The sequence below is a fragment of the Apostichopus japonicus genome, chromosome 15 (genome assembly GCF_037975245.1).
Source record: "Apostichopus japonicus isolate 1M-3 chromosome 15, ASM3797524v1, whole genome shotgun sequence".
NCBI lineage: Eukaryota > Metazoa > Echinodermata > Holothuroidea > Aspidochirotida > Stichopodidae > Apostichopus > Apostichopus japonicus.
The window spans coordinates 17,574,222-17,602,046 of record NC_092575.1 but is presented as its reverse complement, the minus strand read 5'-3'; the positions used below and the strand labels follow the sequence as shown (position 1 = coordinate 17,602,046).

The window sequence follows — 27,825 nt, the reverse complement described above, 5'->3', positions numbered from 1 at the left end:
ACTTTAATATCTGGACTGTTCTATTCTTGCAATTTTTTTTTTTTTTTTTCCATTACACAGAACTAAGTAATTGTATAAAAAGCATCATATATTGTCCGAAGAGGTTGAGCATCATTAAAATCAAAAGAAGAGGGAGATTGAAAATACATTTTGTTGATATCTAAGAAATTCACTGAAAGCAAATGAGAAAGCCAATAATATAAGCAATGTGGGGAAGTGAAACCTGCATGCACTTGTTGAGTAAATAAACCTAAACAGTTCTACAGTTTACTTTTGGGTGAGTCATCAACATTGTATCAGGACTGCACACTGTGGACACAAAGACTTCAAGGTTGTTTGGAGGGGAATTCCCCTTGCCAAAAAAAAAATGACACTTAAATTTTTTCATCCCCACATTTCATTTTTTTTTTATCTCCAAGGAGTCTATAATACATGATATTGATCTCAGTTGGCTTAGCAACACACCCAGTGGAATTTTATGTGTGTGATTTGCCATTTTGCTGTCTACTCATACATTCAGTTACCTAGAAGATTTGATTTTTCTTTGCTTGGTGACTTACTTGTCTCCACATAATATTTACATATTTGCTTCTACTACAGTATATCTAGAGTGACCAAGATGCCAAAGTAGTGGCACAAATGAAAAGATTCATCTAGTAGTTTATGACAAAGACCTATATGACTTGACTTACTCTGCTATGCAAAAACATACTCTAATAGCTATTTTCCTGTATACATTTATCTCGGAATGTTTGATCCTCAAACACAAACTGGGGTCTCACCAGCACTCATGTTCGGTGGCTGTTTTAAACTATTTAGCTATATGATTGTTAGTTATGATTGTTAACGTTTGTCTATTTAAATCCATTTTTTGTTTTTGAAATGCAAACAATAGCAAGGCATCTATTTGCTTCATTCCTCTCTCACCTGTCTCTTCCAATTACAAGCAAACTTGATCTACCTGCAATAGCCCGTAGATACGGAGAATATTAAAGTAACTTTCCTGCACTGTGCCCCTCTCCAGGTTCACGCATTTTAAACTATATATCTTCAAACTTGTCAAGTACTGTATTTCTAGATGCAGTGGTGCAGACCTATTTAAACGGAACCTTAAAAGTTGAACCATTTTAAAGAGGAATAGAAAGAAAAGACAACAAAAAGAAAAGGATAACTTTAAGCAGAACTTAAAATCTTCTCTTGAATATATACTCCTTTAAGGTTAACTTGAAAGTGCAGCCCTAAATTATGTTAATGTTATTCAAAAATCTACTGTTACAGTATATGAATTCCAACAACTCCACAAAAATAAGTTCTCTTAAATTCATATGTACTGTATATACAACCGAGTGTCCTAGGATGACAGTCTTCGCTATTTTGTCCTTGGTAAAACTTGTGATGCATTGTAAACAGATAGTTTGATGCCATAGAAGCCCCCCCATGTTTTACTACTGACTTTTGTGCTGCACCTGAGGAACTGGCCTTCTGGCATGTGTTTTAGACTAAGTACTCCAGCCACTTTCATTGATGAAATGATCCCAAATTTTTAATGGTCATTTCTCAAAAACTTAAAAGTGGTACAGAGATAGAACCTGGACTGATTGCAATGTTCTGTAAAGCAGGGGTTCAAAGTCATTTTACTTAAGCATATATATAAAAAGAGGTATCATTTAAGATTTTTGTGCTTGGCTAATGGCTAGTCAGTTTTTCCACGCTAATGTTGCTGTAAATCGACTTTTTTTCCCTCTTCTTTAGGGATCAGTCGTGTTTGTCCAGGTCAAATCGGGAACTGAATATGAGGGCATTCTACACACAATTTCTCCAAAGGTAAGCTCACACTGCCTACTGACATTGACTTTTGTTCAAACCATATGAAAGTTGTGGCCTTTCTTGGCATAATTTGTAATTTCAAGAGTCAACTGTTAAGTGATGTGTTACCTTAAAGCATGATCGTATAAGTGGTTTGCCTTTTAGCCGATGTACAATATTTTCCTCTTTTTTCTCTGCTCTCTATAAATTTAGTAGCGTAGAAAGCTTTGATGTTCAACAGGTCAAGCTATCGGTAAACAAGGTCCATCTCCTGATCTGAAGGAAGTGGACTTCACATGCATCAGCAACAAACAAAACCTGTTTTATGTAATAAAACTACACTTGTAGGTAACTGCAAGACTCCCCAAGAGTTTAGGCTCTGGAAAATATCTCCCAACATTTTTGGACTTATTAAAAAAAAGAAGAAATTTCCTACTTCTCTTTCTCCTTTCTTCTACTTTTTTGGCAACAGGGGGAAATAGTTCTAATGGAAGTAAGAACAAAGGATCAAACAAAGCAGAAGGTAACCTTGCACCCAAAACTCATCCTTGAATGCAACAGTATTGTCAAGATCACAGCCAAAGATGTCAATCTGGATTATTCCAGTAAACGTGAGAGCCATTTACTAAGTCTTCAAATCGTTCGGGGGCGCCTCTTCGATGTGACAGGATCTAACCATACCTGTTTCTATGTATCGCTTGTCGTAACTTAGATCAAGATATGAAATTGTCTCAGTCTTGGGATGGGGCTTCTGAGGGTGTATAATGAGCCAGGGATGGAGGGAGGGTGCTGGAACACGCGAGGGATGCTCACGGGTATCGTCGATGAGGGGTCACTGTAAAAAGGATTCGTCTACTCAAGAAATGTGACCGCGATTTTCTTTGAGTGCTCCCAAAGTTGCTGCACTCTCCCTGGTTTAAAGGAAAATGAAATCTGAAGTTCCAGGTTTGAAAATACAGAGAACAGAAAGGGGAATTAATTCATATTAAGTTGTTCCATTTCTTGAAATAGCTCTGTTTATTTGTCAGTATATATTTTTGCGGTCATCTCCTAAATTGACGAAGAGCTACAAAAATAACCACCTCTCGGTTCCTTTGTAAAGGCACAATGCTTCTGCAATGTTTAAGGTTAAATGTACAGGGGATACTTTGTGGCATGGTATGGTATCGCAAAATGTTTGCAAAAAATGGTCGCATTGCCATACAAGTCCAAAGGGATGGATGGCAGTTTTTGTACACAGGAGCCATAGTATCTTATAAGGGGCACAAATTCAGAATTGCTCCACAAAAAATATTTGAACATTAAATTATTTCCTGGGTGTGTATATCTGTAATGTGGTATCTTGTCTGCTGTTCACATATGATCCCAGTCACTTTTATCAGAAATTAAATGATTGTTATTGAACCAACCATAATGGGATGAAAGAGTTTTAAAGCAAACACAAATTTGATGTATGTAGTCCCTTTCTGTTACATCACACAGATTATACCAGGGCAATTTTAGCACCATATAAAATACAATTACAGGTTAGTATTGAAGTGGTTTTTTTTGGGGGGGGGGGCTCTGAAGAATGTATACGCCATATATGGTATCTGGTGGAATTAGATCGGAAGGGCAAGCAAGGTTGTAGACATTCTCTATGATGCAATTCCATGATTTGGACAAGGGTACATTTACTTGTACATAAATTTGTGTTTTTAAATTCCTTTCTCGAAATCAGCGGAAAGTTTCGCCACAGATGCCGAAATATCTCAGCGTGTCAATGGTCAGGTACCAGAAAGAAAACTAGAAGCCTGGGCTCCCATTGAAGATGATGTCGCCGACAAGCGACTCTTGGAGGTAGAACTAGATAGTACGGTGAGTGTCATTGCAATTGAGCTCTTTAACTTTGTCCAAAATGATTTTGATTGATTGTGTAGTAAGTGTTTGGTGATGAATGGTAAGCGTTCTGTAATGAGTAGTAAGTGTTAAGTGATGAGTAGTGAGTACTTAAGTGTTACGTGATGAGTAGTAAGTGTTAAGTGATGAGTAGTAAGTACTTAAGTGTTAAGTGATGGGTAGTAAGTGTTAAGTTTAAGTGATGAGTAGTAAGTGTTAAGTTATGAGTAGTAAGTACTTAAGTGTTAAGTGATGAGTAGTAAGTGTTAAGTGATGAGTAGCAAGTACTTAAGTGTAAAGTGATGAGTAGTGAGTACTTAAGTGTTAAGTGATGAGTAGTAAGTGTTAAGTGATGAGTAGCAAGTACTTAAGGGTTTAGTGATGAGTAGTAAGTACTTAAGTGTTATGGGATGTATAGTTAGTGTTATGGGATGTGTAGTAAGTGTTAGATGGTGTGTGGTAGGTGATAGCATTTATGCTTTGTTATTTGCTGCATACCTCTGTTTATTTCCTTGTTCTACTTCGATCCATAAATAGGATGCTAAACTTTTTGCCCTAGAAGTGTTTTTCACTAAGCTCAACCACAGCTTTGGCATTTGCTTCTTGACTTCTATACAGGATTTAGCCAAAGGTAATGGATGGGACGCTGCAGAAATGTTTGCAACTAATCAGCGTGATTTCGGATACGAGTCAACCTTCAAAGAAGACCTTCAAGAATACACGTGAGTGCAACACTTCCCCTTTCTCTGTCCCCTCTCTCTCCTGTTACCTACACAGTGTTTGAAAACTTAATTTTTGGTTCCTTGCTTTAGCAAAAGGAACCTATGCAGTCAGGTTGGCGTGTGTGTATGTATGTGTGTGTGTGTGTGTGTGTGTCTGTGACACTTGCTTGGGTACGCTCTATCTCAATAAGGGAATGTTGGATTGAGGCCAAACTGGGACTATAGATCCGCCATATGGAGAAGGTGTGCCCTATTGTTTTTGGTGCCCACAAAGGTCACCAAAGGTCGGTTCTGGTCCAAAAACCGAAAATATTAAAACGGCAATAACTCCCAGTGCCAATGTGCGAAAAGGTTGATATTTGGGACAAATTGTGAACTGGTTAGGGAAACATTTTCAAAGTTAACGGTCATGTGATCCGAGGTCACCAAAGGTCAATTAATGATAAAAAACTAGTATTTTTGCGATAACTTGAGAACGAAATGTCCGTTAGGGTTGGGAGTTGCTTCAGTGTTATCCAATTGTCGACCCGCATCTGGGTGACCCTTGACCTCAATTTGACCTCTGGTTACCTTTACATGTTTTTGGGGATTTTTACAGTTTTGATGCTATTTTCAGATGTCAAAGGTACCATCTGATCATAAATGTCATTAGGTTGACCCCATGTGACCTTTATGTGCGAAGTTATATGGGGTCAAAGTTTTTCGGTCGGAGTTAGGATGGTTGTACAGACTTGTCGTTTTGTTCTTTGGAATCAGGAGATTAAACTACATCTGAAACCAAGGTCAAAAGGTCAAAGGTCACATTAGAAAAAATGTGCTTATTTTGGGAGGAAACGAGCAAAAAAGAAAATGTTTGGTTTTGATGCTAGATTTGGATATCAAAGGTACCTTCCGATCAAAAATGTCAATTGGTTGACACCCGTGTGACCTTCGTGTGCGAAGTTATATGAGGTCAAAGTTAATTTTCAGACATTTAATGCAACAACTCCCAGTTCCAAGGTGTGACATGGTTGATATTTTCGGACAAGTTGCAAATGGTATAGGGGAATATTTTCAAACTTAATGGTCATGTGATCCGAGGTCACCAAAGGTCAATTAATGTTAAAAAACTAGTATTTTGGGGGTAGCAAATGGGCAAAGAAGAAAATGTTTGAATTTGTATAGTTTGATGCTCTAATTTAGGTCTCATCAATCAAAAATGTCAATAAGTTGACCCAAGGTGACCTTTGTATGTTAAGTTATATGAGGTCAAAGTTAATTTTCAGACATTTAGTGTAATAACTCCCAGTACCAAGGTGTTACAAAGTTGATATTTTGAGACAAGTTGCAAATGGTATAGGGGAATATTTGCAAACTTAACTGTCATGTGATCCGAGGTCACCAAAGGTCAATTAATGATAAAAAACTAGTATTTTTGCGATAACTTGAAAACAAATTGTCCGTTAGGGTTGGGAGTTGCTTCAATGTAATCCAATTGTCGACCCGCATCTGGGTGACCCTTGACCTCAATTTGACCTCTGGTGACCTTTTCGTGTTTTGTAGATTTTTACAGTTTCGATGCTATTTTCAGATGTTAAAGGTACCTTCTGATCATAAATGTCAATGGGTTGACCCCCGTGTGACCTTTGTGTGTGAAGTTATATGAGGTCAAAGTTAATTTTCAGACATTTAATGCAACAACTCCCAGTTCCAAGGTGTGACATGGTTGATATTTTCGGACAAGTTGCAAATGGTATAGGGGAATATTTTCAATCTTAATGGTCATGTGATCCGAGGTCACCAAAGGTCAATTAATGTTAAAAAACTAGTATTTTGGGGGTAGCAAATGGGCAAAGAAGAAAATGTTTGAATTTGTATAGTTTGATGCTCTAATTTAGGTCTCATCAATCAAAAATGTCAATAAGTTGACCCAAGGTGACCTTTGTATGTTAAGTTATATGAGGTCAAAGTTAATTTTCAGACATTTAGTGTAATAACTCCCAGTACCAAGGTGTTACAAAGTTGATATTTTGAGACAAGTTGCAAATGGTATAGGGGAATATTTGCAAACTTAACTGTCATGTGATCCGAGGTCACCAAAGGTCAATTAATGATAAAAAACTAGTATTTTTGCGATAACTTGAAAACAAATTGTCCGTTAGGGTTGGGAGTTGCTTCAATGTAATCCAATTGTCGACCCGCATCTGGGTGACCCTTGACCTCAATTTGACCTCTGGTGACCTTTTCGTGTTTTGTAGATTTTTACAGTTTCGATGCTATTTTCAGATGTTAAAGGTACCTTCTGATCATAAATGTCAATGGGTTGACCCCCGTGTGACCTTTGTGTGTGAAGTTATATGAGGTCAAAGTTAATTTTCAGACATTTAATGCAATAACTCCCAGTTCCAAGGTGTGACAAGCTTGATATTTTTGGAGTAGTTGCAAATGGTATAGGGGAATATTTTCCGACATAACGGTCATGTGATACAAGGTCACCAAAGGTCAATTAATGATAAAAAAGTAGTATTTTTGCGATAACTTGAGAACAAATTGTCCGTTAGGGTTGGGAGTTGCTTCCATGTAATCCATTTGTCGACCCGCATCTGGGTGACCCTTGACCTCAATTTGACCTCTGGTGACCTTTTCGTGTTTTGTGGATTTTTACAGTTTCGATGCTATTTTCAGATGTTAAAGGTACCTTCTGATCATAAATGTCAATGGGTTAACCCCCGTGTGACCTTCGTGTGCGAAGTTATATGAGGTCAAAGTTAATTTTCACACATTTAATGCAATAACTCCCAGTGCCAAGGTGTGACAAGGTTGATTTTTTTGGACAAGTTGCAAATGGTATAGGGGAATATTTTCAATCTTAATGGTCATGTGATCCAACGTCACCAAAGGTCAGCTAATGTTAAAAAAGTAGTATTTTGGGGGGAGAAAATGGGCAAAGAAAAAATGTTTGAATTTTTAGTCATGCTCTATTTAGGTCTCACCGATCAAAAATGTCAATTGGTTGACCTCCGGGTGGCCTTTGTGTGTGAAGTTATGTATACAAGTTCAAAGTTAATTTTTTGACATTTAATGCAATTAAATCTCAATGCAATGGTTGATATTTTGGGACAAGTTGTGAATGGGGTGGTGGTGGTGGTGGTGGAACATTTTGAAACTTAAAGGTCATGTCATCTGAGGTCACCAATGTTATCATATCTGTTGACACGCTTGTAGGTCTCTTATACTTCTTACATTTTCGACGCCATATTTAGATCTCAAAGGTGCCTTTTGATCAAAAATCTGATCACATTTTGTGATCACAAAAGTGTTGGCTATAGTGTTGGTTACTTTATGGGAACATGTAGGACCACAATTACTTGGACTATTTGAGCCCAATCTTGCTTGATAATATTATGGGTATTGTCATATACCCCAAGCAAGGAACCACAGTGCCCTTGGGCTCTTGTTATTAATGTCATCGGCAACACCAGTAGCATATCCAGACCAGTTTTTTTTCGATAGATGATAGCATTATAGTCACATTTGGTGTACGATTCCTTTCCCTGTTTTACAAAGCTTTGGATAACTTTATCTGCTTTTGTAGCATAGTGGAAAGGTGTCCTGGGCCAACAGGAGTGGTCTGTTCCTCAACTGTGTTTGAAAAAAATCCTCGGACTGCACATTTCACCCCAATCTATTCCAGTCCTCTTAGCAGAGAAGTACTTTTTCAGAAACTCTGATGTCCCTATTTTTTTGGGGGTCATTTTATTTTCCTTTCAGAACTCCCCTACCAGAGGAAGACACAAAAGAATTCAGAGAAAGGAGGGCCAGAGCAGACAGATTAGCTAAGCAAATAGAACAGTCACCTGAACATGCGAATCGTGGTCAAGTAGAGAACAGTGACGATATGACAGAAGAGGAGAGGTTCAGTTCTGTTTCAAGGGTGGGGATGAATTCAAGACCTGTCCCACAGAACTCTTCCAATAATACAGACAAGTGAGTTATGCAACAGTTACACGCCCACCCTTAATACCCATTGCAAATCCCATTCCCTCTTCCCGGTTTCTGCCATTTTAAGGTTAAACCTTTAAATGAACGAAAGCTCCATTTCAAGTTCACAGATATTGCGTTTAATGGCCTGTCGGTCGTGCCGCGATGAACAAGATCTTCCGTATTATGATTCGACACAAAAAGTTGCCAATTCCCACTAGTACAGAATCACCACTTCTGACACAAAGAGTCACGCGATCATTCCTATTTTGTCGCGTAATAGAATTGACTGTGCCGTTTACATGCGCAATACTTAAGCAAAAGCCTTGTATCGGGAATGGATCGGTTCTTGATTAGTCAGCCTTTTTTCAAATGCATTTTTTTTTTTTACAAAACTAGCAGAAGAAATAAAAGTGCCTGGAAGATGGTCATTGTTCTTTCTTGTAATTTATTCCAAGCAGGTACGTGCCTCCACAGAAGAGGCAGACTGGCGCTGGTGTGTACCCAAGGTCAGGACAAGGTCGGAAACAATCACCTTCTAGAACTCCCATGTCAGGCCCAGGCAGGCCACCAGTCATGGGTGTAGATAGGCAGACACCTCAAGCACAAGCAGTTGTACAGGTACTCATGGCATAATTTATGCAGTATCGCTTTAGCAATGCTTTGCTTTGCAATGAGAAGCAAAATACTGTCCAAGTACAAAAAGTTGCATAGAATCTTTTGTTAAACAGGAACCGTGGTCATTTATATTTTATTATTATTTTGAATTACTAAATTAGTCCCTGGCACTGTGTAATTATTAATCCCTCATTTATTAGGCTGCCTAGTGTTGTTAAATATCTCCCTTCCAGGCTGATATATTATATCATACCAAGGATTAAGGCTTTGGCATTTGATGTAAAAGCTTAGCAGCTGAGAGTTGTGGGCTCAGTACTTGTGCTTTTACTTTGGTGTATTTCTATTCAGGGGTAATACAAAGGTTTTTCACAAATCCAAAATGATCTCCCAGATTGGTGAATCAAAGTCCGAGAGGAACTAACAGTATTCTGATTCCTGCTCTACATGGAACGTGAACTGTGTCAGTATTCCTCGCTTGCATACGTGTCTTTTGATATTAGGAAATGTATGTATTTCAACGGTGAACTATCCTAACACGTGATAACTATGCTCCTAACCCTTAGGATGCCCCATGAAACAGAGGTTCATCTTCTGAAGTTGTAGGCAAGGAGGACACCTTTGTTAGATCAGCTCTGGTTAGTGATTTCCCCACCCCCACCACCACTCCTCTTCCCCCATTTCCCATAGTGAAATTAATTTTGATTCTCTTCCCTTAATCTCGTAGACATTCAGACACACTCATCAACCTTCAAAACAGCAACAGGCTCCTCCTCCCTCTGCTGGACAAACAGGTGCAATGTCATCCGACTACAATCGAGTCCAACCTCATCACTCGGCCCAGTCCCAACCCAAATCACAGCATCACCACTCTCCTGTACCCCAACAGCCGCCATACCAACAGAGGCCACCAGTTGTAGGTGGTGTGGTAGGACCGAGAGGTCAGGCACCCTCGCTGAACCCCATGGGTCCCAAGTCCCTCCCTCCTTCAATAGGTAAGTACATGTGTGTGGTTTCACTTGTAAAAATGTATGTCAGGCAGATAGAAGCAGACTATAGAACAATCATGCAGTCATTCTTGGTATGAACCTCCCATTTCATTACCATCAAATGAACTTTCATGAATTCTATGAATATTCAATGATAACTTAATGAATAATCTAATGATTTCATTTTGCTCAGATTGATTTTCAGCACTGTAAATATGTATATGAATATATATGTATACATATGCATATATAGACTGCTTATATGGGCAACATTTCCTTTCAAATCCAAAATGAACTCCAATTTAAACAAGGATTCATGGTTGAATTGCCATGGAGGTATTGTTTTTCCTGCATTATTCATACAACTAATGTAAAAAAATAAAATACTGTGTGCCTTTCTTTTGCTTCAAAGGCCTTTTGCTCTTCCTCTCTTAAGATAATTCAGGAAATAAAATCATTTGTATTTTCATTTTTAGCAACTCTATGATATTTGAACCATGTAGTAGTATTAACATGCCGTCAATGTCTCATATTTTTAGGTGGGTTTTGGAAAAACTCTTTATGTAATTAATAATTTATATTTAGGGGTATGATTCTTGAATCCTAATTTTAAACCCTGATTCTTGGTTTAACTAAGTGGAAGTATATTTTGAGGCGTGACATAGTCACTCTCTCTGACTTTGGTCATTAGTGTATTCAAAGGGCGCAGGGGGGGGGGGGGGGGTTGGATTTGTAGTTGCTATAAACTTGCTCTAAAGTCAGTCACAAATATCCCCATTTTAGCAGGATGGTTCCTGGGGTAAACTCATAGGAGGCTAATATAAGACCTACAGATTCTAAGCATCCTGATGAAAGTTTGCATTCAATTCCTAGGTGCCTTTTGCCAAAAGAGGTATGCTGTTCCCTGCTCTTTAAGGAAAAGATCTTCCCTTTCAACTTGCTCATTATCCCTTATGACATTTATCATAATCATGATAATGACATAATAATGACATTTAATAATTTTGACATTTAACATTTAATAATAATGACATTTATCATCATCGTATGACATTTATCATCAGATAACGAACAGAAGAGGGTAGCCCCTCAGTCTGAAAAGCAACCTCTCCTGTCATCAGAGGTTGCCTTACAGAGACCAGATAGTCTCAACCATCCAAACGTCGATACGGGCAGGTCTGCTGCCCCCAACCAGATTCCATCTTCATCCACAACTTCAGAGGGTCAGGCAGTTCCAGACAAGAGTCCAGCAAGAAAAGGTAAGTCCAATCCGTCCCTCTCTTTCACTCTCCACACACCCTTTATCCTCATCTAATCCAGTAATAAAGGGTTTACAACATCTAGCCATTAAGAGAAAAGCATCTGGAAGCATCTGGCTGGGTAATGAGTTCTGCTTTAATGCCTGTTCGCCAACTTTCAACGTTCCCAGCTGTGGCTTCTGCTAATTTGAATACATGTTGACTGTTGGACATTCTGGTAACAATGAGATCTGTCGTCAGGGTACAGATTATGAATTAGAAAACAACATTTTTGTAAATTCTCGCAAAAGATGGTTGAACTGGATAGCAACAGTTCACCAGGTGTTACTGTATGACAGTTTCCTTAACATTCAGAAGTGTCAAAAGTCTCTTGGACCGCAGTATTTGGTGATGGTTTTCGTCATATTAACTCTTTAACCCTACAGCAGTGTTATCATCGTAGTCCAAATAAATGTCGATTAAGCAAAACGGATTCTGGAATACCCTGCAATAGAAATGGTATGGCTAATTTAATTAAAAGCTAAAAGTCAATGGATAAATAACCACTGTTACTGTCAAATCTCAACTAAAATGAAAGTTGATAATTGAGAATAAATTATTTCTTGAAACTATTACAGTCAGTACTTAGGTCTGAAGTCCTTGTCATGACAACGAGGGGGTGGGGGAGGGGGATGCGGGCATTTGAAGTTTGGTTTTTTTGCTTTGTCTCGTGCGTGACAGGTAAACTGGTGGAATATTTGACTTTTGATGTTACCTCTTTCTCTTAAACTTTTCATTTTACTTCTCAGCCACCACACTTGGGCTAAAGAACTTCTCTGAAAATTTAAGGGTGAGTTTCTTTATCATCTGGTTTTCAACTGTTCCAAACGAGCCGAGCATTTTCTCAAGATAGAATTTGCAGGTTGCTGAAACTATGACACACTTTATTAGACATTTGATAGGTTTATAAACCTGTACTTCATGTTTATACTTTCTGTTCACATTTCATTGCCCTCACACCTTCACATTTATGAAGCAAATTAGAAAGTTTTCAAAATTTTGACTGTCACTTATTTATTTTGAAATAAATTTGTCCAGTTTTAAACCAATGGAATTTCAGTACTCAACTATAACATATGGAAAGAAATGATTAATATCTAATAAAATATAACCTTAAAAAAAAAGGTTGTGTAAATGTTTCTGTTGGTGTAAATACCAAACAAACAGTGTGGTGTTTGACATGAGAGTTTAGTTGTAATGGTATCTAGCAAGTACTTGCCTTGCCTCTGTGAAACATGTTGGATTTACAGTGTCTCTTTGATTATCTGTCTCTTCTCTACTATTGCACACTCTTCCATGTATCAGGCTTATCCTGGTATTTCTGTCAATTCTGTTCCCATACAACCTTCATGATTTGCATCGACACCAACAAAAAAAGAAAAATTAATCTTTTGTCACTTCTTCATACATTAATATCGTTCATTTCTCTTGCATCTGCAGCTGTCGACCGATAAGAAGATGCCCGAAAACAAAGTGCCTGCCCTCTCAACTACCCTCCCCCCTAGCACAATGGAGGGATCTGCTGAAATAATCTCACCATCGGTCACAGGGGGATCCACTAGACCCCCTGCCGAATCACCCGCACAACCCGAAATGAAAACAGCAGGTACATCGCCGGTCATTATGGGGGTCCCAAAGAAGACACCCGTCCCGTCAACGGTCGAAAAGGACAGGACGGAGGCAGTGAAAAGTCAAATGTAAGTTTATACGAAATGATGAATAAAAAGTAAAAATGATGACCACCATCATGTATGGTAAGGTGCCTGTGATGTAAATGCAGTGGTAAAGTGAAATGAGATCAAAGGTTGTTGAGTGGTTTCTGTATGGTATCGCTAATGTCATTACATCATTGCTGATTGTTTTAGTAGTTATTAATATCATGATTATAATTTATTGATGCAGAAAAGAAACCGTTAAAGTGGCCGGCGATGCATGTAAACCCCAGCATCAGCGTGAAACTAGCTGTCAGTTTTCTCGAGTGATGCTGACAGGAGATATATCTTAACGAGGCAGTGAGCTCAAATATAAGAGTTTAATATCACATGTACGAAAGACCTAGCCTGTTTTGCATATTAGAGTGAGTGCAGGACTAGTGACTGTGAATATTTAAATCCGACCCTATTTCAGAGCCTAACATTATGAACATTGAAGTGGTTATATATGTTAAACTAGTGGTAAAATTTAATACAACCTTCATGTCATCATTTCTTTGTGTCCGAGGAACTCGTCTGATTCGCCTCCCTCTGAAGAGGTCAAAAGTCGAGACTATGTCTCATGCTTCCCCGACTGAGATATTTTGACCGAGTGATTCTTTTTATATTTCACAGCTCTGAGAAACCGAAATTGAATCCCAACGCCAAAGTGTTTATACCGGTGAGTCCACAATCCTCTGTCTTCATAAGACCTTTGTGTGACTCTATCTCTCTGTCCCTCTCTATTGATGACATCAAGATATGTGCAATTATTCTTATCCGTTTATTATGCCACCATTCTGTTTCAGGATCGATGGGTGTTAGACTGTATAATGATCATTTCGTATTTATGATGCATTCAAAATATTTGTATGAAATATAGACCAAGGGTATTACTGTACCCCTGAAAAGGACTGTGTGCTTCCACTTAACAGCTCTGATGTTTAGTTTTGTTTTATGCTATCATTTTTTTTTAACTTATATATTTAAAAAAAAAAAAAATTATGCTTATTTTTACAACGTAATTGTTGATGCCTGAGGCCGTATCTTGTTGGATGAGGCGTGGGTGAAAGTGGTTTATGTGGTGGCGGTTGAAATAGGTCAGCTCAACTGTAAAAGTCCTACCTTGAGGAAGCCCATCCAACTGTTCTATCAAAAGCAAAAACTTATTTTTGTAAAAGGTTAAAACTAAATAATTGTGGACAATTCTTTTTTCTTGTTGTATTCATCATTACAGAGGGCCTTGCCCCAGAAGACCCCTACCCCTCCTCCATCTAGGTCACCGGTTTCACAACTGGCCACCAATCAGATGATGGCCGCAGCACACTATATGAACCCGTCGATGGCTGCAGTGTACGGACAAGGTGGTCCATACATGGTCACATCAAATGCTCCTCCTGGAAGCTTACAACAGTATACTCAGATTCCCAAGCAAGTGCATGCACAGAGAGGTTAGTTGAACTTGTGTGAAACGGCTGTCTTCTCTTAATGGGATAAAAGATGAAACAAAACCAGAAAAGAGAGAGGGGGGGTGAGGGGTTGTGGGTGGGGGTAGAAAGGGAGCGTGTAATGGGTCAGATTTATATATATATATATCTATATCTATATATATATATATATAGATATATATACAGAGGGCGTTGTGGTCAAGTGGTTAAGGCATTGGACTTGTGATCTAAGGATTACAGGTTCGAGCCCTGGCCAGATCATTGCGTTGTGTCCTTGGGCAAGGTGCTTTATCTCCATTGCCTCTCTTCACCCAGGTGTATAAATGGGGACCTGCGAGGTAACTTGTAAATATAGTTGCGTGCGCCGGTTTGTGGCTGCACCCTATGGGAAGTCCCATGGGGACACGTGGCTGTGGTGCACTGTGGTGCCCCAGTAGAGATTGATTGAATTGTGCACACTTTGGTGTGTAGGTGTGACAAGTTACCAATGACCAGGGTTGTAAAGTCGTGTGAGAGGGCCTTGGCCCTGAACAAGACTGTACACCTAAATAAATAAATACTTAAAAAAATATATATATATATATCATAAGAAATTTGATCAATTATTCCTACTGGTTTATGAGATATCAAAGTACATTGTCAACAGTGAGTGTTTGAGTTGAAGTCTCAATGTGTGTTTGCCAAATTTTAATTTCTACCTTTCCAGCTTACTGCCCTAAAAGCTCAGTGAAAATAACACTGTGATATGCAATTTTCATATTAATAATCATAATTTTGATTGACTTATCTGTCGTTTAACATATTGAGCGGAATAAAATTTGCCAGATTTTTTAACAGGTCTGTAGATTCTTCAAACTTCAATCAAAATTTGCAAACCCCGCCCAACAGATCATGTGCCAATCAAATCTCTCTTTTTTGTTTGCGACTATTAGACTAGACTTACTTTCACTTTCGTGGTAAGCCTATGTTAGGTCAATTCTAAATAGTATCTTCTAAAGCTTGCAAATTTGTTCATTTCCTTCCATTGCAAGGAATAAACAGGTGTTTTCATATGTTTCCTCCGTGAAATTGGGTGAAAAAGGTGGACGATACAAGTATAGTTAGGTTACATTTGTGTAATGAACATGCTGATATGGGCGGTTGCAGTGATTTTATGGTAAATGGTTCGTGCCATAAGGGCAACAGAAAATCAATTTCTTTCGATTGTGACAGCTTTTCTCCATTAAACCCACCTGGTCAGATTGCATTTAGAATAAGAAACATTGATTTGTTTTCCGTAATTCATCAGCAAACATGTATTGAGACTTGAAGTTATTTTGTGGTAATATAGAAAAGAACAGTGGTGATCTCCAAGCATGTTTTTTGTTCGGCGAGAGTTTGATTCTGTCGGGCCCTCTGCTCTAAACACCATTTATCTCTGGCCCTTTGTTGAAAATGACTTAGGAACCCAATGTTCTAGACCATTAGTCTAAGTGCCAAGCTGTGTGCCATACATGATACATTTCAATCCGTTCTACGTGCCAAAATGGAACAAGGAAACACACACATACTTCAAGTGTGATTCAACTTTTCTTCTCCTCTCAGGTACGCCTCGTGTGGAATACATGAACTCTTTCCCCCCTGCACTTGCAGCTGGTCAGCCTTTGGTTACCCCCATACAAGGACAACAGTACATAACAGTCACTACAGGTGGCCAAGGCATGCAGCAACCAGGCTCCATCAAAGTCATGCCGACTATGCTGAACCATGTGATTAAGGTAAGTAATAATAGCAAAACTGCTTATTTACTTCACTCCTCTCTTACCTGTCTCCAACTACACTAAAGTGTAGTTGGAGACAGTTAAGTATCGTCGTTCTGAATACCCAAACCAGTAAGTTTTGGGGTATCCACTTAAGAGCCTGGTAAGAGAATGTGTAAAAAGTAAGTGATTTTGGCGTTTCGATCCTAGCAGGATCTTTTTCAGAGGCTGAAGAAGCCTCTGAAGAAGATCCTACTAGGATCGAAACGTCAGGCCCACTTACTTTTACACAATAGGTAGATAACAGTAAGAATAAAAGGGAAAAAAAGTTAATCTAGATGCCAAACTTTTAGCTCATAGGTGAAATTTTGGATAGTGATTGATGATACTATTCAACTGAACTGTGAAGTCTCAGTCCCATTCTCTTCCAACATCTTAAGCCTAGTATTGGCGGATCAGAGAGGGCGGAGGGGGGGTAAGGGATCAGAGAGGGCGGAGGAAGGGTAAGGGATCAGAGAGGGCGGAGGGAGGGTAAGGGATCAGAGAGGGCGGAGGAAGGGTAAGGGATCAGAGAGGGCGGAGAGAGGGTAAGGGATCAGAGAGGGCGGAGGAAGGGTAAGGGATCAGAGAGGGCGGAGGGAGGGTAAGGGATCAGAGAGGGCGGAGAGAGGGTAAGGGATCAGAGAGGGCGGAGGAAGGGTAAGGGATCAGAGAGAGCGGAGGGAGGGTAAGGGATCAGAGAGGGCGGAGGGAGGATAAGGGATCACGGAGGGCAGAGGGAGGGTAAGGGATGAGAGAGGGCAGAGGGAGGGTAAGGAATGAGAGAGGGCGGAGGGAAGGTAAGGGATCAGAGAGGGCGGAGGGAGGGTAAGGGATCAGAGAGGGCGGAGGGAGGGTAAGGGATCAGAGAGGGCGGAGGGAGGGTAAGGGATCAGAGAGGGCGGAGGGAGGGTAAGGGATCAGAGAGGGCGGAGGGAGGGTAAGGGATCAGAGAGGGCGGAGGGAGGGTAAGGGATCAGAGAGGGCGGAGGGAGGGTAAGGGATCAGAGAGGGCGGAGGGAGGGTAAGGGATCAGAGAGGGCGGAGGGAGGGTAAGGGATCAGAGAGGGCGGAGGGAGGGTAAGGGATCAGAGAGGGTACGGGATCAAGGGGGGCAGAGGGAGGGTAAGGGATCAGAGAGGGCGGAGGGAGGGTAAGGGATCAGAGAGGGCGGAGGGAGGGTAAGGTAGGGCGAAGGGATTGTAAGGGATCAGAGAGGGCGGAGGGAGGGTAAGGGATCAGGGAGGGCGGAGGGAGGGTAAGGGATCAGAGAGGGCAGAGGGAGGGTAAGGGATCAGAGAGGGGGAGGGAGGGTAAGGGATCAGAGGGGGCGTAGGGAGGGTGAGGACGAACCTCATGATTGACGATTGCTCCATTAATGGTTATTTTTTGGTGGCTTTCTGTAGTAGTCAATAAATATTGATAAATTGGTAGGTTTGTCTTAGACCCGATCAGTAAACGGTGATGTTTTCGCTCCCACCAACAGCAGCCAACAATGTCTTACAGGCAGTTACCAAATAACAATCCTGCTGTGCAAACTATGCATCCTCAGTCACAGCAGTTGGTGCAAGGAGCAGAGGGAGTCATGTTACCACAAATAATGGGTAAGAAAACTCTGCATCCCAACCCCCCTCCCCCCCCACATAAGTAACACTCTATCCCCTCCACATAGCACTACCTAATGCTATTTCTTCCACTTGGATTGTTTTGCCCTTGAAGTTAATCCATTATATAATGTGGACATGCTTTTTTTCTCTGGTAATTTTAGAGTATGGCTTCTCTGATGCAAATGTGATGAACTATCAAAGAGGTGGGTGGGGTGGGGGTGTAGCGGAGGATGGTCATACAATGTCCTTTTGACAGCTGTTAACTCTGATTACATATCACAGGCCTTCCTTCCCTTTCCTGCTAAATTTACATCAACCCTTTTGTTTTGCAATCAACAGCATCACACTTGTAACTTGCTAACATGTAGCAGAGTGTTACAGTCTAGCATGTGCTTATCACTGTCCAGTTCCCTTGTAAGAAGATGCTTGTTTTCTAACTTTAATGTCACTTTGGTATAAGAATGGTAATCAGTTATGTGTATTGATTCTATCCTGCCCTCTGTTGTACTAACTTGCCCTCTGTTTTACTATCTTGCCCTCTGTTTTACATGTTATCATCATTTTGTTTTGGCCTTCTTGACAGCTTTTCCATCTCAGGCAGCAGCTGCCCAGTCTCAATCCCTTCAACAACAACACTCTCAAGGTTCAGCGCCTTCCAACCAGTACATGCACACTGCCCCCAGTCATGCTAATGCTGCCAACCAGATGCAACAGTCACACCACACCACCCCACCTTTACAACAGTCCCAGCAATCACAGAGTAGCAACCACCCTGTGATTGCCTCACAGGGTCAGTTCCCCCAACACGGAGGACGGCCCTCTCCCGGTCCTATGCAACCTCAGATGACACACGCCCAGGCACAAGCACAAGTGGTTCAACCACAAGGAGGGATGGCTCAGGTGAGTCAGCTAGCACCCTCCCTCTTACATGAGTTTCACCATATATTATTCTAAGACTGGTGGTCATCAGGCCTCTCTCTTATCTATAGGGAGTGAATGAGTGCTGCTGTATAGTCACTACTATAACTGTTCCGATGGCATTTCCAGTTGTCGTCAATCGAGGTTAGGTACCATGTCAAAGGTCAGACCCTGAGTGGGGGGGGGGGGAGAGGGACTGCTGCATCATGATGCTGCCAAGGACATAATCTATTGTGCTCGACAGTTTCACACGATAGACATTGCAGAGATGGTCTCTGTCGTTAGATGTTATTTCGTCCTAGACCAGCAGATATTTTTTCCGGTCGCTGCAGCTTTTCTTTTTGGACATTGTGCTGTGTAGACAATGGTTAACAAAATTGCAAACTGTTTTAAAAGGGAGCAAGTATCTGGTGATTCAGCTGTGTGAACTGGTAGAAGAACATATATCAAAAGTTTCTATCATGTCAATTCTGGTCATGCAGTATTCATTCCCCGAGTGTTTTTTTCTCATTTCTTTCCGCAGCTTGTTGCAGTCTCTCAAGGAGGTCAGCAAGCAATAGTTTACACATCTCTACCACAAACTCAGCATGGCCATGGTATACCAACCCAACATGCTAGCCAGCAGTACAGTAACATACCACAACATATAAACCAGGTAGAAATATTCAGAATTTCATTATTTGTCACTGATTCTATCACAGTCTGTTCTTATTGGATATAGCAATTTTCCTGGTGTAATTGAGTCATCACAGAAATGTTTTCATTTCAAATATTATATTGCATTTTTTTCTTTTTTTTTGTAATACTGAAGAAGAGTATCAAATTTCTGTCTAACCTTTCCTACATTCATTGTCTGTCTCCTTTCCATATCCTTCCCCTCACTCCAAATTATTTTTTGTTTTTTTTCTAATTATGAAATGGCAGAAGAGATCATTTTGTTTAGTCTTATCTAGGGACATGCCAACCGGTCCAGAGTTTCGTTACTTCGAACAACTCTCTGACATTTGCAAAACAGACATAAATTGTGAAACAAGTGTTCAGTACGTGGTTGGAAATGCTTGATTGAATGAATAAATAAAAGAATGAATGTATGTATGTATGAACAAATATTGTAATATGGAATTAAACATCTGTTTGGGGTAAGCAGTAATACTTCCTGTTTCATTCATACAAGGAAACCAAAAGAAGAGAAAAACAGTCATTCCTTAAAAACCGTCTGATTCTTTTGGAAATACCGAAGGGCTGTAGAATTTTGATTAGAAGAAGCGCCACCAATTGCTTTCATCTTGACGTTAATAAAATGCCGTTTCCAATTCTCTCCCTTTTAGCAGCCGAATATGCAGGTTCAACCTACCCATGTTCCCTCCAACATGACAAACATAACCAATGTAACGAGGGTCCATCCCGACCCCCATCCACACCCCCATCCCGCAGCGCCGACCCTCTACATGAATCAATCCCAAGCAGGCATGGTCCAGAGTCACCAGCTTCCGGGGTCATACCTGCAACAGCATGGTGAGTTTTGACGTTGTACACTGAGATTTGGTCTTAGTTTTCAAGATCTTCTTCCATCAGGTTAATATAGCAATTTCAGCCTTTTTCAAAGCCAGAAATAGTTTTCTATGAAAAATAAATATATAAATAAAAAAAAGTATAAAAATTGCAAAATTTGTTTGAAAAATGACCAGTACTTAATTGAACAGTACGTCCTAATATCTGTCTCATCTTTCCATCAGGGGCGGCATACCAACCTGGCAATTGAGGAGTTTGTCAAGAAATGGTAAGTGAAGTAGTCCTCCCCCCCCCTATTTAAGTAATAGTGAAATGCATAAAGAAAGTTCGTCACTAAAAAGATGAACCAATGTTTACTAGGAATCGTAGACTTTCATATGAGAAAGACATTGTCGTAGGACCAAGATATAACAACGCTGCGGAAAATGTTTGTAATGTTCCATTGTCATGGCCAATTGGTTTAATGTCAGCCCAGTATGATGTTGGGGATGCTGAGGAGAAGGAGAGGGTCGAAGGTGATGGGGGTATAAAGGAGGGGTGTGGGGGACAAAGGGTGTATGGCAGCAGATGAGTAGGACCCTATGGTGATTTGTCTTCTGTGCTGCTGGCTACCGTGAGTTCTGATGGAGTATCATTTTTATGCTTCTCTTTATGTGCGTGTGTATTTGTGTTGAGCTGTTTCGTAAATTTTACTTTCGTGAAGTTAGATCGTGGAGAAGCGACCACGTAAGAGAAACGACTCTTCAATCTCTTCTTTTCTTTGTCATTCTAGTTTTGACAGAGCCTACTTTATTGGTGTGAGAGGTGAAAGTCGCGCCTTTTTATACCTGTATGCTACGGATGTCACACGGTACCATCAACATGACTTAATCAACATCGCGGGTGTCGTCGATGATGCCCTCGATGTCGTACTGCCGACGGTGGCCACCATTCGTAACTCTCAGTGAGGAAGTAAAATCGCATCATCACTCCGTCATGGTGTTGCCTTCAGTTTCAAAAAGCAAAATACAAAAAAAATAATAATAATTATAAGAAGAAAAAGTAAGAGTCTGCCTGTGGTCGAGCAACGGAGCATGGTGTGATGATGCCGTAAAGTCGAGAGAGGAGGACGACGTCGACGATGTTTTTGTTCTTTACCTTTACTTTGGCTCAGGTGTGGCCTAGAGGCTTATTTTGGAGTGAATCTCAAGTAGCAGAAAAAAAGGGAGTTGTTTTTGAAGTGCAATGATATTAAGACAAAAATACAAAAACCTACAAAACAGGATACCTCCTGATTGAGTCTGATGTATGCGCAGCTACGACCTCGAGACGAAGAGCAGGATGTGCCCTGTCTCCCGCATCCTCCCCATCCTCTGGTTTACAGACACTGGCAGGAGGACAGTGAAGCCGACAGAGGCGTGGATGAAAACCACAGATAGAATTGATAGGGAAAAAGCATCATTTGGAACACCAGGAACCAAGGGCCAATGTTCACTTTTTCGGCAGAAGGATGAAATCCGAGACATTTTTTGTAAGATCATTCTAGGCTGGAGGATGCGAGGGAGTGCGTAACCATTCGTTTTTTCTTCTTTCAATTTTTTCTTTCTATCCGGGTGAATCCGATACGGGACATAGCATTACTCAGTTTGGTTAAAACTCTTGCTTTGGCTCGACCAAGTTTTAATATTAAAAGTGCGACGTTGAAACAGCCGACGAGGAAGGACGTACTTTTAATTTCTACTAGACTTGGCAGATACGCAAGACACTTTGAAATATTATGAAAGTTCTCCGCTGCAGAAGAAAACTTAATGATACCGGGACGTCGTGTTATTCCTTGGGAACCGCAGCATTTATTTACTCGTAAAACTTTTAAGTCTCCCGAACATGCATATATCTCGATAAGACTACCAATTTGTATTCTCTGTCTAATCAGGTGTCGCCGTCATTTTCGATTAGCGAATAATCGAATGCCGTCAGTGTTTTTATTCAGAACGTCTTTTGTAAGCTTTTTGAAATGCACGGAAGTGATTTCACAATGTCAGTCGATAAGTCAAGTTAACATTTTTGTAAAACTCTCTGTTTTTAAAGAAGTATCTGTAAATTCTTACCGTATCCATCTTCCATAATGAAATATCAACGTCACAAGAGATTCTGAACATGTCGGATTTATTTTACCATTCGTTAAGCGCTGGGTCTTCCAAGAACAGTCGACAATCCTCTGCAGGTGATTTTTTTTCTCCCCCGTGAAGCGACGGCGCAGACGACTGTCGGGTCCCCCTCCCCTTCCCCCTACTTTGAAGTGGTAAATCATCAATCATTATTTCTCCTTTTATTTGTTGTTGTGTGTGTATGACAGAATCATAAAAGTCTTTTTTTAAATTTTTTTATTGAGACAATTATTAAGAAAATAATGAACATGGTCAGTTGTGCATGTCAGTCACGTACATCAACTTTGTCAAACAAGGTCTCATGTAGTTTTGTAAGTTTACAGTTCGCTTTAAGTGTCTTCATTGGTTACTTTTAGATATGAATATTCATTACCAATATTAATTACCAACAAAAATTGCTTAAATCATAACATGTAATGCAGATGAGAGTTATTAAGGCTGCTTTGTTGAGGTCATTGGTTACTTTTAGATTTGAATATTCATTACCAATATTCATTACCAACAAATAACATGTAATGAAGATGAGAGTTATTAAAGCTGCTTCGTTGAGGTCATTGGTTACTTTTAGATTTGAATATTCATTACCAATATTCATTACCAACAAATAACATGTAATGAAGATGAGAGTTATTAAAGCTGCTTCGTTGAGGTCATTGGTTACTTTAATATTTGAATATTCATTACCAATATTAATTACCAACAAATAACATGTAATGATGATGAGAGTTATTAAGGCTGCTTCGTTGAGGTCAGCTTTTTTTGACGTATATAACAGAAATATAGGACGTCTGTTTTCATTTGCGGTTTGCTTGGTATATGAATCAAATTGATAACAAATTTGGAAGGAAAAACAAGAAGAGGAAGAAGAAGAAACAGGCGCTTGTGTACTTAAATACCCAAAGCTAGATGATCCAACGTTGTACTTGTTTATAACCTCACCAGTGCAGAATTTTTACTGATGTGATCCCATCCCCAAATATTTACCTGTTTCCAAGACAATATTACCAAATGGGATCGAAAAACATTACGACCGTTAAAGTCGAGCATACCTAAAGTTACTGGACAAAATTTCACTCTTTCTTTCCAGATAATTTCAATATTCTGGACTTGACAAAAATTGATGCTTTTGTTCAGATTTATAGCATGCCTTATGGCAAGAACTGTGTGTCTATTATCTACAATATTTCAATTGCAATTACAATTGTATTTTGTTTCAGAGGACAACAATTTTTAACACATTCAGCTTCAAATGTTGTATCCTTTAAAATCATCTCATTTGTTGAGTGGGAAACATACACAAACAAACAAATAAATAAACAGGGTTAATAGTCCTCCATGCATCAATACGCCTTTTATGGTTGGAAAGACCTTTATTTTTTGTCTTTCTGTTTAAAAAAAATTAATAATAAGATCGAATAACACAACCAGCAACATATACTGAGTCATAAGAAAGAATCAGTTTCAACTGTATATGGTAATGCTTTTGTCAAATTTATCGTCGTTAAGGTTATTTCATATCTGTCAATAATCGAATATAATTACCCATCCGGCCATGTGAGACTTGATTCTTGTGGGGGTAATCGGTTTCTTTGTATTAGATCTGTTGGTTAAAACAGCCATTTCCCCCACCCACCCTCCCCCCCTGATAATCAACAAGAACAAAAACAAAACAAAAAAGAAAATGGAGACAAAATTGACTTGGGTTCATTCTGACCCGGTTTTATTTACTGGTTGTTACTCAATAATTTATATTCAATAAGACAATATTTGAATGGTATGGTTGAAATGGTGCTTTTCATCACAAAATCAATTCTGAATATTTCTCTAAAATGGATGATAAATATGGATATACTATGTCACTAATGTATCATCTGGCCTGAGCTTTGGTCCTTTTAAGAGGGCTTCCCCCCCCCCCCCACCCTTCTTCTGCTTGTATTTTTGTTTTGTACCCTGCTTACTTTGTGATACCTCTCTGAACCCAATTCATGCTATTTAAATTATGCCACTTAGTTGTCGACGTAGTAATAGTGTGACAGTGTTAACAGACTTTTGTTAATTCAGATAACAAAAGAAGAAAAATGCTAAACAGCTTTTTGTGGATCTGCAATTGCATGATGTAATGATGGCAAATGATGTTTTGTTTTATAATTAACGTGTTCCATTTTCATGTAGCCATAATGATAGTTGTAGAGTAAAGCCACATGAATAATTAACTGCCTTTTAAGTCGAACGTTGAAAATTTCTAAGGATGTAACCTGACAGACTGCACAAATGAAACGGCCAAGAATAGGTCGTCACTCTTTTCACCCTGTGAGGGAGGGGTATAAAAGCTAATATTTTAGCTGGAAAACTTTGAGAATTTTTGTTGATGTCATTTTTATACCTGAATATAAATGTAAGTTTTTTGTTATATTTTTGAAACATGTGACATGTTTATAATGTGGATATATATATATATATATATATATATATATACATATATATATATATATATATATATATATATATATATATATATATATATATAATTTTTGGTTCAGACTTTCATCTTTTTTTTTTCATTGAGAATTGTAGCCCCCAAATCAAGCCTAGAAGAGAACTTAAATTAGTTGTAAACCTTCTCCCCTTCCTACAATCATATCCCTCCCTCAGCCCTCCCACCCCTTCATACGCAATCCCAACCAACAAACACCTCAGCCATTGGTTTATTATTTGGGGTAATGTCGTTGGAAACTCTGTGCACCATAAAAAGTCATCTGACCGATTGGTGCACAACTGAAAGAGCCGAAAAAGGGCTCATCATTTATCCAAGTGTGAAACATTTTGGCTTGATGCTACAGGTTTTGTTGATGTCATTTTATACATGATTGTGAATGTCGGTTGTCTCTGTTTTTTGTTTTGTTTTAAACATGTGGCATGTTTACAGTGGAAATCTTTTTTTTTTTTTTTTCCACTTGCAAGATTTTGTAAGCTTTTATAATGAAACAAAAATTGAGTTACAGTAATAGAGGAAAGATTTAGTTTAAAAGAAGGTTATTTCAAGAAATATTAGAATTTGAGGAAGTCAGAATATGGGAGTGTAGACTTCATCAAAATGACTTTTATGATTCACATGGTATGTGTGATACGTATAAGGAAGTGTGGTGGGTGGGTGGGTCGGTTGGTTGGGACAGGGAAAGAAGAAATGCGGTTTAAGTACTGGAATGCAGCAATTCCAAATTAATTTTAGAGAGTCATTTGTTCTATGAATCTACAAACTTTTAACAATCAAACTGCTTAACAAAAAAAATTACATGAATGACTTTGCTTTGTTCTGTTCAGCAACTATGGACAGTCCATTAAAGTCTTTGAACAATGAACATCTCTCTCTATGGTGTTTCATTCAAAACATGGTATATTTGCTAAGTGCAGTATTAAAGAAAACAGATGTGGTTCATGGAAGATATCACATTCAGTTTGCTCTTGTTTAATAAGAACCATTCACTAAATATTGGTATTTATTGTAGTAGGGTATCTGAGATGTGGGCTAAAGACTTGCTTTATCAACATATATAGGAAGTCTTATCAACAATAAAAAAAAAAGGAAGAAAAGATAAAACTATTTGCTTTGTGTCTTTCTAGTTTCTTGTTTGATCTTGGCTGATCTTGGACGTCACAACATTCACACGTCTTGAGACAGTCGGTTTAAATTATTTACCATCAAGGGGTGTAATATGGTTTGATGGAAGGGGTTGTTACTTGTGGGTTAGGGTGGCGGGGCACACAAAAAAACAAAGGGGTCATAATAGCTTCATTTATACAGCCCCTCTCCTTCCAGTCTCTTCCTCCCACACCCAAGCTTATGTAGGCCTAACCCCGTACAACATAAGTATTGCCTTCCATTTGCTTAATCATTACCATAAATATATATTAAGAAAAGTCACCTATACAACATTGTTGACCATACTCATGATGCCATTGACACTTAAATACATACCCAACCATTTCATTATGGTAGGATAATGGTATATAACCTCATGACGTGAGTAGTGTCAGTAGAGAAGCAAAAAAAAAAAAAAAAAGGAAGTGAACTTCCCATACCGGGAATCGAACCCGGGCCACGGCGGTGAGAGCGCCGGATCCTAACCACTAGACCATATGGGAGAGCTTGATATTTGCGAATAAAAAATAATATATATTCGTACAGTAATTCTTTCGTTTGACGTTTCGTATCCAGTAACTTATTTAAAATCCAGATTGAAATAAAATAATCCTCAAGAAACGATGATATCAGAGAGAAGAATCTTTATATCACCATTTGAATTCTCAAACGTGGTTCTTTTGTAGCATGCAGTTACAAGATGGTAATTTTCCCAAAAACCGATACGAGTAGCTTACTATTATATTACCGAAAGAGCGCCATCTTTACCTAGCAACTTTACAACCGCACCATAGAGCTCAAATACCTGATATTTAGTAGAGTTGCCAGTATTGTGTTAGGCTCTTATGGTGTGGTGGCATGAATCGGCCGAGTCAACTTGTCTAAAGCGGTTCAGAAGCACCGTTGTTTCTTATAAAAGCTATCATATATTCACTTTCTGACTTTCATATTTAAAGGCCGCCAAAATTGACCACAAATATACTAAAATATGGAAGTAAAGAAAAAATGTCATTCATCCTCTGATCTGATATGCGTGTAGAGAATTCAGTTCCATAATTGAGGTAGGCTAGGTCCATCATTAAAGGGAGTGAAGACTCGCGCACAAAGAAACGTCTGATACCGGTAATCTGAGCTAGTTTCGAATGAGGTGTAACAGAAGTGTTAGACACCACCATCGATCCCAGAAAATACACACACAGCTTGCTACCGTCGGTAATTATACCCTAGTGTACAGTCAAAACATGCAGCTATGGTCAATACCCACAACACAGTGTACATAGCAGCGATGGACATCTCAGGTCCAGATAAGAGATAACAAGGTATCACGTTTCATTAGTCTACATTTGGTAGTGACAAAGTTTACTTGTAACTTTTTCAGACGGCAGCACGCGGTTTGGGCGAGTCTTCAATGCCTTTAAAAGGTAGTCTGTACAGGGAGTTGTTATGGAATTCCATAACTCCCTGGTCTGTATAGGCCCCAAATTTACAGCATGAGCCCTTATCATTTCTATAAGTTTTCAAAATGTACTTTCCTGGGGGTCTTTATTCTCCAAATTGTTCTCAGACATTCTATATGAACACAAAAGATGACTGAATGTCCCAATGAGGTCAATTTCCCTCAGGGTTTTGTTTAAAACAGTTAAAGAATTTTGACCACAGGTGACCATATTTAAATATCTAGCATATTTGGGGCCAATGCAGCATCCCTTTAACAAATCTGGGGAGTGGGAGGTGGAGTTAGTTTGTACAATACTGTTTCTGCAAGACTATCACATACAACCAGTACCAAGTCAATAAGGATTAGACCAAACTTCAG

The 27,825-nt window shown here is 39.3% G+C and overlaps 1 protein-coding gene and 1 non-coding gene across 7 annotated transcripts in view; one reads left to right on the top strand and one right to left on the bottom strand.

Annotated features, from left to right (window-relative positions):
• Positions 1-21,411, top strand: part of LOC139981453 (uncharacterized) — a 36,457-nt gene extending 15,046 nt beyond the window's left edge. For 3 of the 6 annotated variants that reach the window (XM_071993852.1, XM_071993847.1, XM_071993853.1), the window contains exons 4-22: positions 1,753-1,824; positions 2,279-2,417; positions 3,527-3,663; positions 4,303-4,406; positions 8,157-8,372; positions 8,825-8,987; positions 9,709-9,976; positions 11,035-11,229; positions 12,018-12,058; positions 12,709-12,965; positions 13,596-13,641; positions 14,197-14,410; positions 15,992-16,164; positions 17,672-17,789; positions 18,376-18,692; positions 19,234-19,365; positions 20,039-20,225; positions 20,447-20,490; positions 20,995-21,411. In XM_071993852.1, the coding sequence (XP_071849953.1) occupies positions 1,753-1,824; positions 2,279-2,417; positions 3,527-3,663; positions 4,303-4,406; positions 8,157-8,372; positions 8,825-8,987; positions 9,709-9,976; positions 11,035-11,229; positions 12,018-12,058; positions 12,709-12,965; positions 13,596-13,641; positions 14,197-14,410; positions 15,992-16,164; positions 17,672-17,789; positions 18,376-18,692; positions 19,234-19,365; positions 20,039-20,225; positions 20,447-20,472 (2,805 nt within the window). In that variant the 3' untranslated portion in view covers positions 20,473-20,490; positions 20,995-21,411. The remainder of the gene's footprint in view (positions 1-1,752; positions 1,825-2,278; positions 2,418-3,526; positions 3,664-4,302; positions 4,407-8,156; positions 8,373-8,824; positions 8,988-9,708; positions 9,977-11,034; positions 11,230-12,017; positions 12,059-12,708; positions 12,966-13,595; positions 13,642-14,196; positions 14,411-15,991; positions 16,165-17,671; positions 17,790-18,375; positions 18,693-19,233; positions 19,366-20,038; positions 20,226-20,446; positions 20,491-20,994) is intronic. The other 3 variants (XM_071993851.1, XM_071993849.1, XM_071993848.1) reach the window with 3 other exon arrangements.
• A 5,029-nt stretch (positions 21,412-26,440) lies between these two features.
• Positions 26,441-26,512, bottom strand: Trnae-cuc (transfer RNA glutamic acid (anticodon CUC)). Its single transcript has one exon. It is a non-coding gene; the product is annotated as a tRNA-Glu (tRNA).
• Between the last annotated feature and the right edge of the window lie 1,313 nt (positions 26,513-27,825).